Genomic DNA, 18,313 nt, shown 5'->3' with positions numbered 1-18,313 from the left:
ATGTATTATTTCAGAGCAGTGTTCTCATTCAAACATTCTGGGATTTTACAAGTTGTCAGTGTGCCATTACATTAATGGCAGAGCTGTACAGGCAGCTTTAAGACAAATAAACAATTCTTTGACTTTGACTACGTCAACCGGTCCCCACTCTTTGACCTGACCTGCGCCTTGAAGAGGTCACACACGGAGATTCAAGTTGTCACTGTCCGTTTTCAATGTCTTTGCGCTGATGATATGCATTTGGCTGATATATTTGGACAGATAAGCACTTTCAGAGCATCCCTACGTACAAGGACATCCAATGCGTCCATTGCCGTGACCGCTGGCTACCTCACAAACAAAATGATGGATACCTACCTAAGTTGGAACCGATTTTCTTGACGTCTTTTCACTCATTGCCAATGTTATTTGACTACAAGTTTGTGAGGCTGCAAGGAGACATTTTGCCTCCCCTCCTTTTTATGACTTTGACATGTTAGTTACTTTTGGACACCTACGTATATCGTTTAAGGACGCAGAAGTAGTAAAGGGGTCAATCCCATCTCGTAAATACTTTCTTGATTCCTGTATATCAAAATAAGTGTCCTTTATGTATTGTACACAGGTATTCAGATACGCCAATCATTGTTGATGGATTTGGTCGAAATAACTTTCGATCTTTTTAGGATCATTACATGAGGTAACTAATTAAACCTATGCTGTTGCAACCGTTTAGATAAAAGTAACAGAAACGAATGAATTCATACATGATATAATATTTAATAATGAATAATGCTATGCTATATGTTTTTAATGAATTTAGATATAGAAGATATATGTTGAGATGAATTACTACAGTCTGTAAATAATCGGGTCTGGTCAGGACAATCAAGTGATTGGCTTCATGAGCATCAATCTACGCAATTGGAATCAACCAATCACTCACACCCATGTATTCCACACGAGGACACGTTGTCAGATTCTATGGGGGTTGTGACAAGGTAACAGACTGCATGACGTAACGCATACACGTAACATTGCAGCAAGAAACCAATGAAAGATCCCGGCAATTGATAAGGTCATGTATTGCTCTAAATTATTAACCAGAAACTCCATATCTGTGTGACTGCGTGAGTACCTGCGCATGCATGCAAGGAAGACATTAAATACTGTTGCAGTGTCCTTCTGTAAGCTTAGAAATGCCAAAACTGTTCGACCATTTTAGTGGTGTATACGTATCCACCAACCAGAGCAAGTCTCGCACTACCTTCCCGAAACAAAATTATGAAACATGTCTTTGGCATAATTAATCAGAGGACGCGTCACGAGAGTCGGGTAACCAAGGGGGACAATTTGTAGTACTAACAACTTTCATTGAAGTCCCTCAAATATGCCTTTGTTTGCCAGTTCAACTGTTATGAGGCTATCAATCTAGAAATAAAAATTACAAAATTCTTTCCATAATCATAAGAAATCTCTGCTAAAAGCACAGTCCATTGTACGATTGAGACTATATCATAAGCATGTGTTTATGATACACTATGAAATAGTTATGATACCAGGTGTTCGCGAAATGGTGAGCGTATCCTGCCCCCCCCCCCCCCCCCCGATGGAAGCCGCCACAAACACATGCAAAGGCAAGGCATGTGTCAACCTGTACAAACACGGAACGGCATGTACAAGTCAAAATTAGGATTTGAATCGGACATTACTTTGGTCACTGATGCGACAAATTTGTAAATGTCCTACATATGTTCACCATAAAACCAGTTGAAAGCTTACAAAGGCCTTTGAATGCTGTAAGCCTGACCAAACATCCTTTGATCAAGAGTCTTTTGCCTTTATTTGAAACCTTCGCAGAAGTTATTGACTACCCCAAGTCTCAGTCTCATACGTGGCACTAACTAGATTAGAATAGGTCCCCAGCACCCTTTGCTGGTCATAGGCGATGGTCATGATCATGTTCGGTGACTTGGTTGATTTCGAGTCATTGAACGCGAAGGATTGTTGCTTAAAACAATCACTGGATTTTCTTGGCCATACTCGCTTTTGAAAGGCTGCTGCTATATCGCTGGAATATTGCCGAGTGAGGCGTTTAAATAAGCAAAGAACGTTCCCACTTGAAATATGTAAAAACAAGAACACGTTAACAGTACATCAGACATGTTCTTAAACATGCTGTTTAGGTATATTTCCAACATCACCACACAGGCTTTCGCCATGACATGCAAACGCTTCGCCTGCAGGGCTACCGAATCTCTCCCTCAAGTATTCAACACGAAATTCAACACCTACATTCATGAATCATTGCCAACTTTTAATGATAACACAGGGTATTCGTGAAATGGGAGAACAAGTAAACTGAACATGCAAGTGAATCTTAAGGTTACCACACATTTTCCCTGTCGAAGTCATCAAAGTCATCTGTCTATGTCAATCTCATTAGAAGCGGTAGTTCATACACTTGACGCCTCCATCAAAGTATGTATGGTACGCACGCTATTGGTCTTTCCTTATATAACCTTTGATCTTCGACACATTTATTAGCATTGTTTATGGCAAATACTAAATATCCACATAATGAGGTCTACCTACCCCCGAGGTAAAAAACACTTCACCACATTGAACACACTGCAGACAAAAAGGTAACACGTGCGCTAAGCTTTTCTGAAGAAAAACGTGGATGAAGTTCTGTGATTTGATATTTGTTCAATTTTTATGTTTAATGTGTAAATTATTGTTCAACCAAAAGTATTATTTCACGGGGGAAAGTGAGCAATAGGTATATTTAGCTCATGAGAGTCATGGTAAAAGCATCAAAAAAGATTAATTATGAGTTTATAATTACAAATTCCATGACTTTCCATCCTGAAATATACAACAGGACGATTTCATACATTTATAAGTGAATTATTAATAAACTTGCGATTACCTTCACGTGGTTTCCCTCATCAGGTCCTCATGCTTCAAAAGAAAAATAATTCAAATGTCAACAGGTTATCACTGATGATAATTTTAATTAACAATAGTCAAAATATCATTATTGGTTTTGAAGGAAAGCACCATTCATTGGGGGTTCCGAAAAAATGGACATGTCAGCAGTAACCTGTGATTTGTCCCAAGTAACCTATGCGTGTGAGAGGCGACAAAATGGATTGGGTGGTAAGGCTCGGTGACCTGATTGATTGCATCATCGTATCCAAATTGCGTAGATAGATGCGCATGCTGTCACTGGGTTGTTTTGTGTCGACTCCATTATGAACATGACGCCGTCATATAGCTATAATATTGTTGAGTGCCAAACCAAATCACTGGTATTTGTTTTCTCTATTTTTGTAAAACAACTAGCTCGACTAGTACTGTACCTAGTGAAGATGCTATTGATCCCTAACATGCTGCTGCTGACAAGTGGATCGGGTTATTCTTTACGTGTTAATCATGACATCAATATACCGTTTGAAACAGAACGGGGCTATTTAAAGATACCAGTTTTTAAAACGTGAAAATATACTGTTAATCAAATATATTCCAAATAATTCAACAAACTAACGAAATAATCCCTCGAACTAATCCGGACCAGACAAGCCAATGACTGACATGATATTTGTTTGTTGTTTAACGCCGCACCCAGCAATATTCCAGCTATATAACGGCGGTCTGTAAATAATCGAGAATGAGTCAGACAATCCAGTGATTGACATCGATCCACACAATTAAGTTACGATGACATACATGAATAATGTCAGCGAGCCTAACCACCCAATCCCGGTAGTCTTCTCTTACGACAAGCATAGTCGCCTTTTACGACAAGCATTGTTTGCTGAAGTCCTGTTCTTCTTTACGGGTCGACTGACATGATAAGCAAGATCATGGGCATATGTTACTGGGGACCTGTTTTACCAAAGAATCAACACGTGGGTCACATATATAATAATATGCGCTAAAATGTAACCTTATGTTGACCATGGGAATAAAGTCGTAAACAAAGACACACAAGAATTTCCGAATAATATTTGACAGTTAAAAACATACAAAGCGTTGAAAACAACCGCAGGATATTATTCTTTAAGTGTAAAACGTCACAGATCGACAAAGATAAAGTAACTTTACCCTGAAAAAAATGAAAATAATACGGATGCTGTTTAAACTATTTGTCATTGTTGTGATTGATTATACGGCATAATATTAAGGCCACTTATAGATGAAGACCTTTGAAAATATTCAAATTTAATGAAAATCCACCTCCATGGGATTCCGGGTTCGAATTTATCTCTATCAACATTTGCTGGAAATACATAAGCGACGACTTCAATAGAAGAGATTCCTAAGTAAAGATCACAAAGGAATTCCGGGTTAGAATAGGTCCCCAGTATGCTATGCCGGTCGGAAGAGTCGACCAAGTGGTCAGATTAGACTTGCCACTGGTTGGACAGAATACGCTCACCTATCATCGCACATGGTATCATCACTATTTGATAGTGATTCATAAACACATGATATTGTCGGAATCTTACAATCAATTTCTGATGAATATGGAAGGGTTTTTTTGCTTTTATTTAGGCGAAACTCATGGTACATGGTATATAGAGATATGTACACAACGGGCCAGAAGATGTCAATTGGTTTAGTTACCAACAGCTTTGAAATATTGGTGTTTTTCTGCATCACTTATCTATATTATCAAAACGTTTCCCCAACATGTACAGTCTGCATTTTGTACATTTTGGCCTTACTTATACATTAAGTATGGTTATAAGTTATAAAATGTGTTAAAATGAACATTTAAATGAAAATTTCTGAATACTCTCATAATGATTTCTTAATGTTTGGCTCATTCTTAAATAATGCTGATTGTGTGGGCTCAAAATAGTCTGTACTCATTCGATGCCCCTGTCTTAAGTCATTCAAAGGAAACGCGAGTATTTCCTTAAACATTATAATAAAGAGTACCAGGCGTGTCGCGGGTCTGATAGGCCACATAACCGGCAAAAAGCAGCCACTGGTAGTCCATTACCATATACGTAGCAGTGACTTCGCGCTTTAGGATGTATCAAACAAATTGTCGTATTTTCAATGCTGAAATACAATTGGTTGAGTCAACTAACACATTACTCATGAGCGTTTGACAGAGCGTATATAATATGATGGGCTTATGAGACAACCTTGTCGTACACCACAACATGCCGGTGAAACGGGTTGTGCTATAGTAAAGAAAAGGCAGGCATATACCAGAGCATTCAGTTGAACAGAAGAAGCTGGCCTTGTCGGAATACAATTACGGATAAATATTACACACGAGAGTTGTGCATAGGCGTATTCACATTGTTTCTGTAAGTATGTTACATACTATATAGTCTTCTATATTAGGCTAAGGTTCCTTTGCTTCTTGCATAAATTATTTTTGTAGTTTAAATATGTCTTTTTTTTCAAATATATAAATTAAGAATACCAAAAGAGTTGTTTGCTCCACAATTTTAAAAGAATGAGTCTACGTGGGTAAGAATTGTCTAGATCGGTTGGAAAAGTATCAAATGTTTTGACAGTAGGTAATTCACGAATGTAAACCTGCCAGCGAAGTAATAAATAAATAAAACTGTACTACAGTAGAAGTCCCAGTGGGTCAAGTCTTGCTTAACCAGTGTCTTGAAATTGAGAAATGTCACCATACATATACTCCATGTGTGTTGACATCACTTCCCTTAATTTATGGCCTCGACAGTACCTGAGCGAGGGATTCAAAACAGGTTTTGACAGTGCGGCTACCTGCAGTGGCTTGGTGACATCGCGATGGACAGCGGTCAACAGTCGAATGGGACAGGCTCGATCTTCGGAAGCATGGGGTCGTTGGGAAGCTTAGGATCGCTACCTGCTGTGAAGACAAAATCGAAATTTAAAAGGTAAGAAAATTTGATATCACATTTTCTACCGTGGTAAATAGATAGATATATACTTTAATTTTAAAAATCCAATACTATGTTTACGAAGACCTTGAGGTTTCTTTTCAGAATATTTCATTAAGACATTGCCTGAGCAGCCTATTTACTTCACTGCAATGCTTTCCGTCTACGGGACATGTACCCCTACTACAGGGAATGTACTTGGACGTGAATGTTGTGTCAATGATGACAAGATTAGAGGAAGTATAACCGTGCTTGCTTATTAGTTTTAACAATTTGTCTTCCATATTAACCGCGCGCTGATTACTTTAAGGGCATGTAATTCAGTCAGTAGAAATTGTGTGGACATAAGTATTATTACTTTTAATGTCCTCTGTCAGTGATATCATAGCAGTCACTTACTCCATTGGGAAAGAAAGATATTAATATAGTATTATCGGTCTACATGTGGACTTCACGGAACGTAACGTTTTCTCTCTACTTTCAACGTACATTTCTAATGAATATGGAAAAGGTTTCGTCGTTTTTATTTTATTTCAAGTCCTTGATCAATCATATTTTATTTTGAAATATGATACCCCGGTGTTGTTATCAATCTGAATGTGCACTTGATAATTTAAGGATAATGTTTAACAGAACTTAAACTTTTCTTTCTTGCGGGTTTTGTTTTGCTGAGCACATCCTAATTCACATACAGCGTCCCTCTGGCAGTTTCAAGCCTCCACACACCTGAAACAAATAAGCATGTTTGGCAAAGCAAGGATGAATTTAACAACCAACAGATCTGTTTTATGATATCGATGCCCTGTTCTACATAGACGTAGGTCTGTGTTAATACGGGAGATTTCGTAAACCATAAAGAGGAATATGTCAAGAATACCACAGTGACATATTTGCTGTGTTTTTTTTGCATAAGAACGACCTATAAAACATTGTGACTACTCATCTATCACACCGCGTCCGGCATTCTCATCTCAACGTCAACACACGTCACTCAATGACACAATAAGCAATGCTCGGCTTCGCTGGGGAAGGAAATGTGCTATTAAAGAACTGTGTCTACCTATTATATACGTTTAAGAATTTCCGCGATGTTTTTAACATACAAGTAGGACAGCATCCCATAATAGGAAGTAAGAATGTCGTTTATGGGGAGCTTTGGGGATGTTTGTAATCGCAAATATGTCTTAAATCTCAAGGATATATTATTTGGGTTCCTCAAATAATCTCATATACTGCAATGAAAGTTGGTGTTACGCAGTAAGAACCTCGTTTATGGGAAACTTTGGTGATTTTTTAATCGCAAAATGGCGTTATTGGGAGTTTTTTTGTACTATTAAAAATACATTATTTGGGTTCTTCAAACGAACTTATCCACTACTACAAGGTTTTAAACGGTCACTAAAGTAAACAACATGTCAGTGGAACAGTCACTTCTCATACCCCTTACAGATCCAGCAAACTATATTAATCCCCCTTTCAGCTCCTGAAATTAAGATGCTTGAAGGTTCCTTAATACTCGTGGGTTTCCTTGTGGATTGATCTTCTTTTTACTGTAGATATAACTTTATTTCAAGGACTATAAGTTAGACCACAAGCATTGCTAACATATTGATGTGTGGACACACACGTACGTACATCTCGGAAAATAATTGTCGTAGTGTGCAAGGTAAATATTAATGAACTTGGCATGTGTTCATGAATCAATATCAAATAGTGATGATACAGGTTTTCGCGAAAAGGTGAGCATATCCTGCCCCACCGGTGGCACCCGTCACAAACACATGCAAAGGCATGTCAATTCTTCACCTGAAAAAACGCGGGAACATTTAGTACAAGTAAAACTTGGAAACGTTCTCTGCATGTCTACCATAAAGCCTTTTGAAAGCCATGTGTTACCGAAGACATACGTTACCGGTTTAGAAAGCGCCTCCGTTATAGAAACAGTAAAACAATCAATAGCGTCATTGTCACAAAATAATACAAAATAGAATTTTCACGAAACTAAGGAACTTTGTCTCAAACATGTAACATGGAAAGCACTCCACCATAACGAAAGCGACGTCCTGATGTTCTACCGAGACATGTCCCACAGGCTGTAGTCGGGGTCTTGTGCAAGGCTAAGAAAAGATTAATAACACACGGCAGTATGGAGGATGTACATGAGGAGGGGGCAGGCTGTACACTGTGATATACTCTAACTAAGGTCCTTATAAATCTGGCGTTTCTTCGCTGAGCAGAAGTCATCTCGAATCCCGTGTCTTACGTTAAGTGACGTTGATTAAATCGTTGCTTCTCTACACATTATTACTAAAATATTTGCCTGTTCGCGATCGTGTATGTCTAAACCTTGTGCATTCACGTTGTTTCGGTGTTGAAAAGTGTTTTGTCCCGGCTAGAGGAGCTACAAGAATGAATGGATTAAACGCCAACTTCACGTGAGTGTCTTTTCGCAGTTTCAATGTAAATGGACTGCACAAATGTGCAAGGGGTTTAGTTTGTCAAGTAGGAAGTTTTCATAATGGCTCTCAATTTAAACAGATTAAAGGTTTCATGTTTTGAGTGTTTTGATTATAAATTTGGAATGCGAAATGTGGCCAAATGTATTTGTAGTTATCTCGCTAATCTAGACAGTATCGTCTCCAGGCAAATCGTCCCGGCATATATAAGGAATCATGAGTTTGTTGTAATGGTCCTGTTGTAGTTAACGTGCTATAGTCACTGGATTGTCTGGTCCAGACTCTCTGTCGCTGCATTATCTAGTCCAGATGCGATTTTTTACAGGTAGCCATGGCAGAAGTATTACATTTTTATGCCAATTGTGTGACTGAAATGGCAGGACATGCTTACTCTTTTCGTGGTGATTTTCAGTGATACATCCATATAAGTTTCACCACTATTTTGCCTTTTAAGCCCAGTGGACCCGTGAAGATCCGGAGTAGAATAGGTCTTCAGCAACCCATGCTTGCCGTAAAAGGCGACTAACGGGATCGGGTGGTCAGGCTCGTTGACTTGGTTGATGCATGTCATCGATCCAACATTGCGTGGATCGATGCTCATGAAATTAATCACTAGATTGTCTAGTCCAGACACGATTATTTACAGACCGCCGTCATATAGCTGAAATATTGCTGAGTGCGGCGTTAAACAACAAACCAAACCCAGTGGAATCTGTTTCGGCCTCACTCTGCATGTACAGGGCATATATGAGGAAAGAAGTAGTTAATGTGATATAGCATATGTAACAGTTGGGTACAATATCATTGCACAGAAAACATCGCCGCTTAACACCATAAAAACGTAACATCAAAGGCTGACAAAGGTTCTGTAGCACGTCTTTATCCGATATGTCACTTACGTAATTCACGTATGCTATGATGTAAGGCTCAAGTGTCTCCCACCAGTGAGGGGCGTGTTGAGTAATTATCAAACTAGAGCTCAATCACTTTACGGTATGTGACGTGACCTGTTTGGAAACAAGGCAGTAAGTTGTTGTCCAGGTCTTCATGGCTTCCAGTGATCCATCCATATACGCTATTTTGCCTTTTACGCCCACTGGAATCTGTTTCGGCAGATAATCGAGACTATTCATTCTTCGGCTTTCTCGTTTTAAAATGTAGAAATACCAAGAGAATGTTCTTCAGACCTGGGGCGGTTTGATAACCTAGTGGGTAAAGCGTTCGATCGCCACACCGGTTTCGATTCTCATTCTAAGTGTCCCCCGCCGTGATGTATATATTGATTGAACCTGAAGAGCGCCTTAACCACTTGGCTACCCAACCTTTTTCTGTTAAACGTATAGAATTATCTCCTCTATTCAATCCAATACGGGTCGGTGGAGTAGCCCAGGGGTTAAAGCGTTCGCTCATCACCTCGAAGAGCCGGTTCGATTCCCCACATGGGTACAATGTGTGAAGCCCATTTCTGGTGTCACCCGCCGTGATATTGCTGAAATTTTGCTAAAAATGGCGTAAAACCATACTCACACACTCACTAATGCAATGCATATCTTAATAATGAGAAAGGACAGAAAGAAATAAAATATATATTTCTTTAGTTTATATAACACACTTTTGTTACAATTTTGGCATCAATCACAGGTGCAAACCGAGTAGAAACAAATATAAAGAAACACGCCCCCATCATGACAGTATTACCTCAAAACAATCATTAAAGTCTGTCCTTATTGTTTCATATCATTTCCTATCCGGTATAAAAGTCAAATTTTATCATGCATTTCTTGTGCGATTTGTTGAAGTCATTTTAATGTATGCGGCGCGCCAAGTGGTTTTCCGCCTACTAGTTACCATGTCTCAATTATACAAGTACACCTGTATTAAAGGGTAAAGGGCAGCCAAAGAGACGCGACTAGAAACCCTGTCCTATGATGTATATGACTATTTGACGAGGTGTATGATGAGGACAATATTAAGCGATGGGTTTTGGTATAAACTTGACAACCTTCTGTCCATACGTAAACAAGCAGGGAGACGTTGACGGATTGCATTCTGGTCAATCAGTTGTTTCTGAAGTTTTTGAGTTCAGAAATGTCACAGTACTGGTGCTTTTGACAAGACGCTGTATCTAAAAACAGGCAACCTAGACCTTCGATGCCCCTTGTTCTGTCCTAAAGGCAATTAGTGCATGTTCTTCATCATTCTTCGTACTGAGAAATTGTGTACTAAGCACCCACGCGATATTTGCTAATATATTGGCTAGTGAACAATCCCAATTAGCACCCTTCTAATTGATCAATGTGCACAAGACTTATTTATTCTCGTATAATACATTTGTTATAAGCATCCTTAATCATGGGAAATTAAATTCTTGGAAAAAATATCTGTTGTATATAAACATTTCAGGCTGTCAGCATAAACCACGAAATTTACGATCTTTCAACTCTGTTGTTTTTCACTAAAATAGTATTCTAATAAGAGCCCCCTATTTCTAATTATGAGAGCGCCCTAGGCGCTTATTATGTCGAAAACGGTATTTGGTTTATGCAAGATCACGTACCCTTCATTGAAGGATGAATGCGTTTCATCGATAAGGAATTGATTTGTTTGATTGTTTTAAGTTCTGTAAACCTCACTGATTAATTGATTGCATCATCAATTGAAGAGTCGGCATCTTTTATAGATTAAATATTGCTACCTTTCACTAAATAAATACTGAATGTGCTCAATTTATTAGAGAACTAATGGTTTGGTTAAAAAAAGATTGCTTTCTCTTCATTGATAAAAGATTGAATGTGCTTAATACATTAGAAAGTTCATATGTTGGATTGATTAAGGATTTCTGCCCTTGATTGATTTAACATATGTGCTTCAGGGAATGAAGAGTTGATATTATATTCCTGGAATATTGCTAAAAGCGCCGTAAAACCATACTCACTCAGTAACAAACAGTTTGCCGCATCCACTTGGTTTTAATGCTTTAAGCATAATCGTTTCTTCACTAGAAAAACAAATGCACATTATTCTATTATTTGCGATTCGAATTGTCCCGTCCGTCAAAGTGCATGCACCGGTTCACAAAACAAACTCACAGTATCGTGGTGATTGCATGTCTGCCGTCTACTCCATCAATCTACTCAGTAAGATGCTTGACTACGGTGAAGATGTTTGACTCACAGTGAAAACGTTTCACTAAACCGTCTGTCAAATAACGATGTCATGAACGGAATTTAATATGTTATATCATATTGGTGTTTTCTTGACACACATTGCTGTTTAATAAATGTGTTTTCATTTATCACGAAGTTGCTATTTCGGCTATTTCATTGTGTTTTATGAACTTCTGACAGCACTCCATCAAACGTCAAAACTCCATCCTGAGCTTGTTTCGTGCCTATGCAGGGCTATGCATCGCCAAATAGACTTGACTCTCTTGTTGCGGTTGCCTTCCAACAATTGTGTCATATTCATTGTTCTTTTATTGTTGAAACATAAATCTTATGAAACAAGGGATCATCAACTGGTGTGAATGCAAGGTTACAGTGAAAACGGTTTTAATGCTGCATCGTTATGCATGATGGGAACGCCTTGCATTAAAGTCTCAAATATTTTTTAGATTTACATATTTTTATCTTATTAATAATACTTCCATGCTGTAGAAAGGTAATATACATTGATAAAATGTTCAGGCATGTCAGAAAGCGTTCAGTTATTTATTGCATTGTGCAGACTTTACTCATAACAATTTCAAGGAGCACGAAGGCGCCACGATGTGCTGGGCAGAGTTGCGTCCCTTGGGCACGCCACAAACCTATGATCGTGGGTTCGAATCTCGATTCGCTCCGAGTATGTTTCTCGGTTACAAGCAGTAAACCCGCGGGTTTCTTTAACGTGGTAAACGTCAGTTCGGGCTATCCTCACACATTAAGCTGACACACCTAAATATAACCGGAATAATGTTCGAAGCGGCGTTAAGCCGTACTGGCCTGGGGTCACAGTAATGTGTACGTATTGAATGCTGGTGTGATGACGTTAGTCTTGTTAGGGGAACAATTGACTTATATCATTTGACAGGCACTCCAACCACTTGTGACGCGGCTCTTGCGCAATCTTGACGCCATCTACGGTCAGACATGAAGCAATTGACGGGTTACGCAATCTTACCGAGGATGGGTTTGTGCCCTGATGGAAGGTTGTCACTGGTTTATTTGCTGTTGTTGTTTTAAAGCGACTTTGTTTTTTGTGTGTAGACAACGCTACTAAAGTGGTGGAAGCGCGTGTGTTCGAGTTTGTCTACACTTGATCTGACTGTTGCGATGAGGCGATGGGAATATTGCATAAGGGGAAGTAACTCTTAGTTGTTTATCGACCAGCTTAGATGCGGAGGCAACTACCATCTAACTTAAGATAAACGTTGACATCTCACTTGACCTGAACGTAAAGTCATTGTTGTTTTTTTCGCCGGCCATTACCACGTTGATATGTTCAGGTACAGAATATCCATCACTGTGAAAAGGACGCCAAAACACCTGTGGTCATTATCAGTTATACTCTCGTCTGATGGAAACATTCTTCATCCTAAAACTCATAAAAATATAACTTTAGCATCTGCCTAAATAAAATTCTTAAAATGATTCTTAAAATATTACAATCCTTAGAAACAAAATGCTGTCATTGGTACATTAACGTATGAACTGAACGTATTCAACAATGTGCATTGATCATGCTGATGAGCAAAGTTAAATATAGTGCCTGTTGAAGACTCAGCAGATTTTGGGATATGTTGTGGACAGGTGTAAATGTTCCCGAGACGTCACACTGTCGCCCCTGTCATATTGTCAGGAAACATCTAAATATCTCCTTCCTCAGTTGACAATATTCTAACAGACACTTGAAGTACACTAACTTTGGGCCTTCCCGGGGCGACTTGAGTCTTGGCACTGTGTGGAGTTGTTGTCTGGACACCTTGTCAACAACCCTGGATATGGGTCACAATCTCTTGGCAGCGTTTCAGAGGACGAACATGGGGTGAGACACGTTTCTAGTTAATCAAGCGGTTGGGTTCAGCTACATGTGTGATAGATCGACTCATCCTGTCCTAGAATTAGTGCCATGTATACACGAGATGTCATGTTTGCTTCGGACAGACTTAGCTGTTTATAGAGACAAAACGTGGCATGGTTTGTCCCTGCGTGGGGCGCATGGCAATCTGGCAGTCATGGCTGCAAGATACGATTACAGGTTAAACACAGCCAAATGTCTTCCTATATACTTCTATAGTAACGTTATATATTTTTTTTTATAATTAGGCATTTAACAGCCAATCCATGTACATGCCTGCACAGCCTGGTTTTATGCTGCAATGTAATCACATATTGTGACCAGCTTAGCCAGTGTCATTTCCGAGTACAGAAAGCGAAACACACCAATACCAGTTCTGTACCAAATGTTACCTTCTTGAAAAGTATCTGTAGTTTCATTCAGTATAAGTCCTCATGTTAAGAAAGACAGCTCTCAATATTGAAAAACATGGTCAGTTTTAATTACTCTATGGAAGTACATTGAAAAAAGCATATAAATCTTACACAATCTCATCCAGTCTCAGCTGCCAGATATATGTCTGCACACTTCTTACGAAAGCGGTCGGCTGAACAAGCTAATTCTGATTTGGTGTAGTGGAACGTACAAGAACGTTCCTTTGGGCTGGATGAGGATTAGGGATTATGTCGTGATGAGGGTGGAGGGATGTAAGGTTCAGAAGGAGGAAGATAGGACTATAATTAATGTCTGACTAAGCTGGTGTCAATTCCAACTCCAGAGTTGTTCAGGTCACATCAAAAACACATCTTGTTTCTCGTCGTTTTTCGTTTACAAAATGGGTCGAAGTTTACATTTATTTTTGTGTCGATTCCCCAACCACTCTAGTTGAGCCTAAATTCACATTTTTCTAAATACAAATTAGGGTCGGGCGATGGTATGAAACGAGAAACTTGTATTAATATGGCCAGATTGTCGTCGTGGCCATTTTTACAATATCCATGGATCAGTCTTGTTCAGGACATCAGTGATTTGGATCATGTTCAGAACAAAAATAAGCTGTTATCTGTCGCCATTAATCCTATTCAAAGTCTCCACTCAAATCATCAAGAGATATGCAGTCTTACTTTTCTTGCGGGGTTTAGTTTAACGTATAATCTCGGGGTGAACAGACCATGGGCCATTCAAATAATACTATAATAATACACTACATTAGAGAAATCTTTTTAAACCCATCCCATAATCACATTATGGGGACCGACTATTTTATAGCTGGGGAGGGGCCTAGGGTTAACTTTTCAAGAATAATTCGTTCCAGAAAAAAACTGGGAAAACATAATAAGTCGTCAAGTTTAAAAAAATAAAATTCCCTGGACATGCATGATGTCCAGAACAAAAACGTGTTGTGAAAAAAACAGAAACAACCTGCGTGTTTTGAAGCAGTGTCCGCAAAGCACAGCATATTAAATGGTGGTCCCCTTACTGGAATATTTCTAGGAATATATCTGGAAAACCAATACCACTCACTCATTCACTAAAAACGTCATTCAGGCGCAGTGAACATCCCCCTAGATATAAAAGACAAGATATTTCACTCCCCGTGTAAAATGTTTGAATTAATTATAAGATTATATATTTTTCAATTTTGAATAAAAACACATATAGATATGTCGTTTGTCGTTCTCATTAATGCTACAGTATAGTATTACACGTGTTTGATTCTTCCGGGCTTTGTCAGACGGTATGGCCTGCGGAGCAGATCTATCACAGTAGCACATTCTGCATAACACGGACGTTCTAAAGTGTAGTTGTCAGTGAAACCACAAAGTTAATAGATCAGATTATTATGGCATTAAGTGTATTTATATATTTTTTCTATGTTTTTGCACTTAAACTATGTTTGTAAGTAACGGACCAACCATGATGAATCGGCGCCACTGCCTGGAGGGCGTCAATAGCGACAGTCAATTCGTGGGACAGTCTACAACCGAGTATAAGTCGAAATATCGATGAATATTTTATCGGCGCTTCTTCAAAGTGTGAGTTGGCAATCGGCTCACCTCAATCCCACAGTTCACCTCGGACAGCATTGGCAGACATCCATATTGGAACTGTACTCCCCAGTTTGACTTGTCCACGTGACTATCATGATAACAACTGGCGACAGCCGTCATCCTGACATTAATTATTACTCGTTTTCAAATTCGATACCCAACTTCTATTCACCTTGAAAACACATTATCTCAAACGTGGCCGCCATGCTGTATGAACTTAAAGCGACGGGATCGGTCGGTTAAACACACTGTATAAAATACACATATCCCCATCCATTAACTTCAAACTGTTGATATAAGTATGTGATATATATTTGTTAACTCAACAAATCGCCGTAGAAGAAAGCTGCATTCGTCAGCGTTCTCACTCACTCACTGGTTTATCTGGGCAGGTCACCTTGAGACGATGAACATATTGCTGACTGCAGCGTTAAACAACAAACAATCACTCTTTCCCGGGATGCACTATCGTTATCGTGCATGCTACTAAAATAGCTACACGATAAAAATGTTTTCACTCTCATTTAATATAGGACACATTCTCCCAAGTTAGATGGTCCTCACGTAGTTTGTACATTTTCATACCTTATTGTATGTATTATATATAACGTTATTATAGCACTCTCATGTTGTTCTCTTTTCCCACTCGTGCCTTGGCGACAAGCATTTCAAGGGTCCAATTTATCACAGGCAACATTTTCCCGTAACACCGTTTACACGTCAAACTTGATTTAAGGTATACGACGTCGGGAGTCGACAGGACAGAGTAGACGGTGCATGAGATAAGGACTGGACATACAGTTGCCTCTCCAGCTGGACATCCAGTAAATATTGTGACTTGAACAGCGTGGAACTGCAAACACCAGTGAAGGAGCTCAGTTACTATGATTTATGCCACTATCCAAGATGTCCCATCCTCAATAGTTACTGAAACAAGAATCGCTATGAATAATCATAAACGTAAATTTCACTTTTAATATATATCACGGGTACGAGCGAAATGTTTTGTTCTATATTTGAATATTTATGCTTCACAAGACAGAGCAATGTGTCACCTTTACTGTGAATTGTATTCTCGTGTTAACGTATTTCTGGGCGAGGCAGAGCAACGTGTCTCTATATATCAACCTTGCATATACTTCGACTTGCTTAATATTCACATATAGCGTCTACAACTTCCTGAGACCGAGGGCATTTTATCTTGTTTGGTTAGGTGTAGTTGGGCCCGTCGTTTATTAAACTAATTTTGTTTTCTCAAAAATGTTTTCTTTGTAAAAACATGCATTTTTATCCTGCCAATCATTTAATGCATACAGTCCATATTGCCTCCCAATCATTTAATGTATGTATACAATCAATATTGCCTTGTCAATCGTTTAATTTGTACAGTCCATATTGCCTGCCTGTCATTTAATGCAAACAGTCGATATTGCTCCGCGAACGGTTCAAAGTGTACATTCAATATGTCAATCCTTTCAAGCACACAGTTCCATATTTCCCTGTCGATCAATTGTTGTGTACAACACATTTCTTCGAGCCACTATCCCCTAAAAATAGTCATTTAACCAAGTGTTTGCTAGTTACAAGGTCAGTCGTACATGTGACCACCGTTGAGCCTAACACCACATGTATGCAAACTAGTGAATAATAAAGAAACAAGTAAGTGTTCCACGCAGCGGGATACCATCCCACTGGCTATAACACATCTGTTTCGTTGGACGTACTAGAATGGTCAATCTTCTTGTAATTTCTACTTTTTCAATGCCAGTTAAATACTGATATATCAAGAATAACTTGGTCGGTGTCAAACAAACTTGTTTCCTTGATTATCCAGCCTCACATATCAAAAGGGGCCAGACACAGTGAAATAGGCACGTTTGATTAAAGTCCCGAAAGCGTCACCTTCTCTCTACGCTACCTTCAAATGTATTATGTGTATCAATCTATTCCTAAGTTTTCTTACATGTTTACCCTTTTGGCAAACACCGATTTTCGCTGATATTCAGTTGTCCAGTCGTATGGTGTTCACCGCCGTTTTCATGTTTAAGGTCTTTCGGGAGATGAAGGAGACTGGTTGTTCTCTGGCGTTGACGTTTTAGAATTAATGATGACCCTAATTAATGATAAGGATGATGGTCGGGATGTGTAAACATAGAATGGAACTGGACACAGCACGATGGTGACCCCTTTAAGATGAATCTGATTTACCCCCAGTGAAATGTACTCTCTATTAATAGAGAGGGAGTCGGCCCGGAAACAGCCAACATAATTGATTATCTAGATAGTTTTCTGGTAAGCAGAGTCTACTGCGATAAATGTGGTTCTCTTAATCATTTGACTTATCCACTATGCCAGCACACATTTCCTGTTTTATCGGCATTCCGTTTACATACGTGGCAATGGACACAGTAGCACAACAATGGTCTATCAAATCTCAGCAGAAGGTGTACGTGCGCTTTATCCTTTATTATTAAACGTGATTAGAACTGAAACATGTGAAACTGGCCAGTAGCACACTTATTCCCAATGGTCTAAACATGTTTAGATTTCAAACATATTAATTCGGTAATGAGTTCAATTTGTTCAAATATTTATGATAACCTTACAGAGTTCTACGATGATCTTTATTACGATCATCAAGATGTGTTAATTAAGCATGTGTGTTCTTTGTAATGCATACTTTCATTGGAACGTATGCTGGCCACGTCATCGCAATAAAGCTGTTTTTTATACGCTGTAAACTGGAATCTTAAAATTTCAGCTAGCAGAAATACAAAGTGGTATTTGCAGGATTAGAATCATTCTGACTGGGAGTGACCTTGGCCTGAGTGTAGTGATCCTTTAAGACCATAAGCCTGCTGATCAGATACTGTGAATTACATATTTGATC

The 18,313-nt window shown here is 38.9% G+C and overlaps 1 protein-coding gene across 2 annotated transcripts in view; it reads left to right on the top strand.

Moving 5' to 3' along the window:
• The first annotated feature begins 5,126 nt into the window (after window positions 1-5,126).
• The window catches only part of LOC124141030, a 37,872-nt gene continuing 24,685 nt past the window's right edge, over window positions 5,127-18,313 (top strand). Inside the window, exons 1-2 of one of the 2 annotated variants that reach the window (XM_046508891.2) lie at window positions 5,127-5,309; window positions 5,724-5,876. In XM_046508891.2, coding sequence (XP_046364847.2) covers window positions 5,767-5,876 — 110 coding nt within the window. In that variant the 5' untranslated portion in view covers window positions 5,127-5,309; window positions 5,724-5,766. Of the gene's footprint in view, window positions 5,310-5,698; window positions 5,877-18,313 lie in introns of both variants that reach the window. The other variant, XM_046508890.2, reaches the window with a different exon arrangement.

Source organism: Haliotis rufescens, unplaced genomic scaffold (assembly GCF_023055435.1).
Source record: "Haliotis rufescens isolate VD_foot unplaced genomic scaffold, xgHalRufe1.0.p SCAF_6, whole genome shotgun sequence".
In the NCBI taxonomy this organism is placed as follows: domain Eukaryota; kingdom Metazoa; phylum Mollusca; class Gastropoda; order Lepetellida; family Haliotidae; genus Haliotis; species Haliotis rufescens.
Note: the sequence above shows the minus strand (reverse complement) of the source record. Positions and strands in the feature narration are given on the sequence as shown.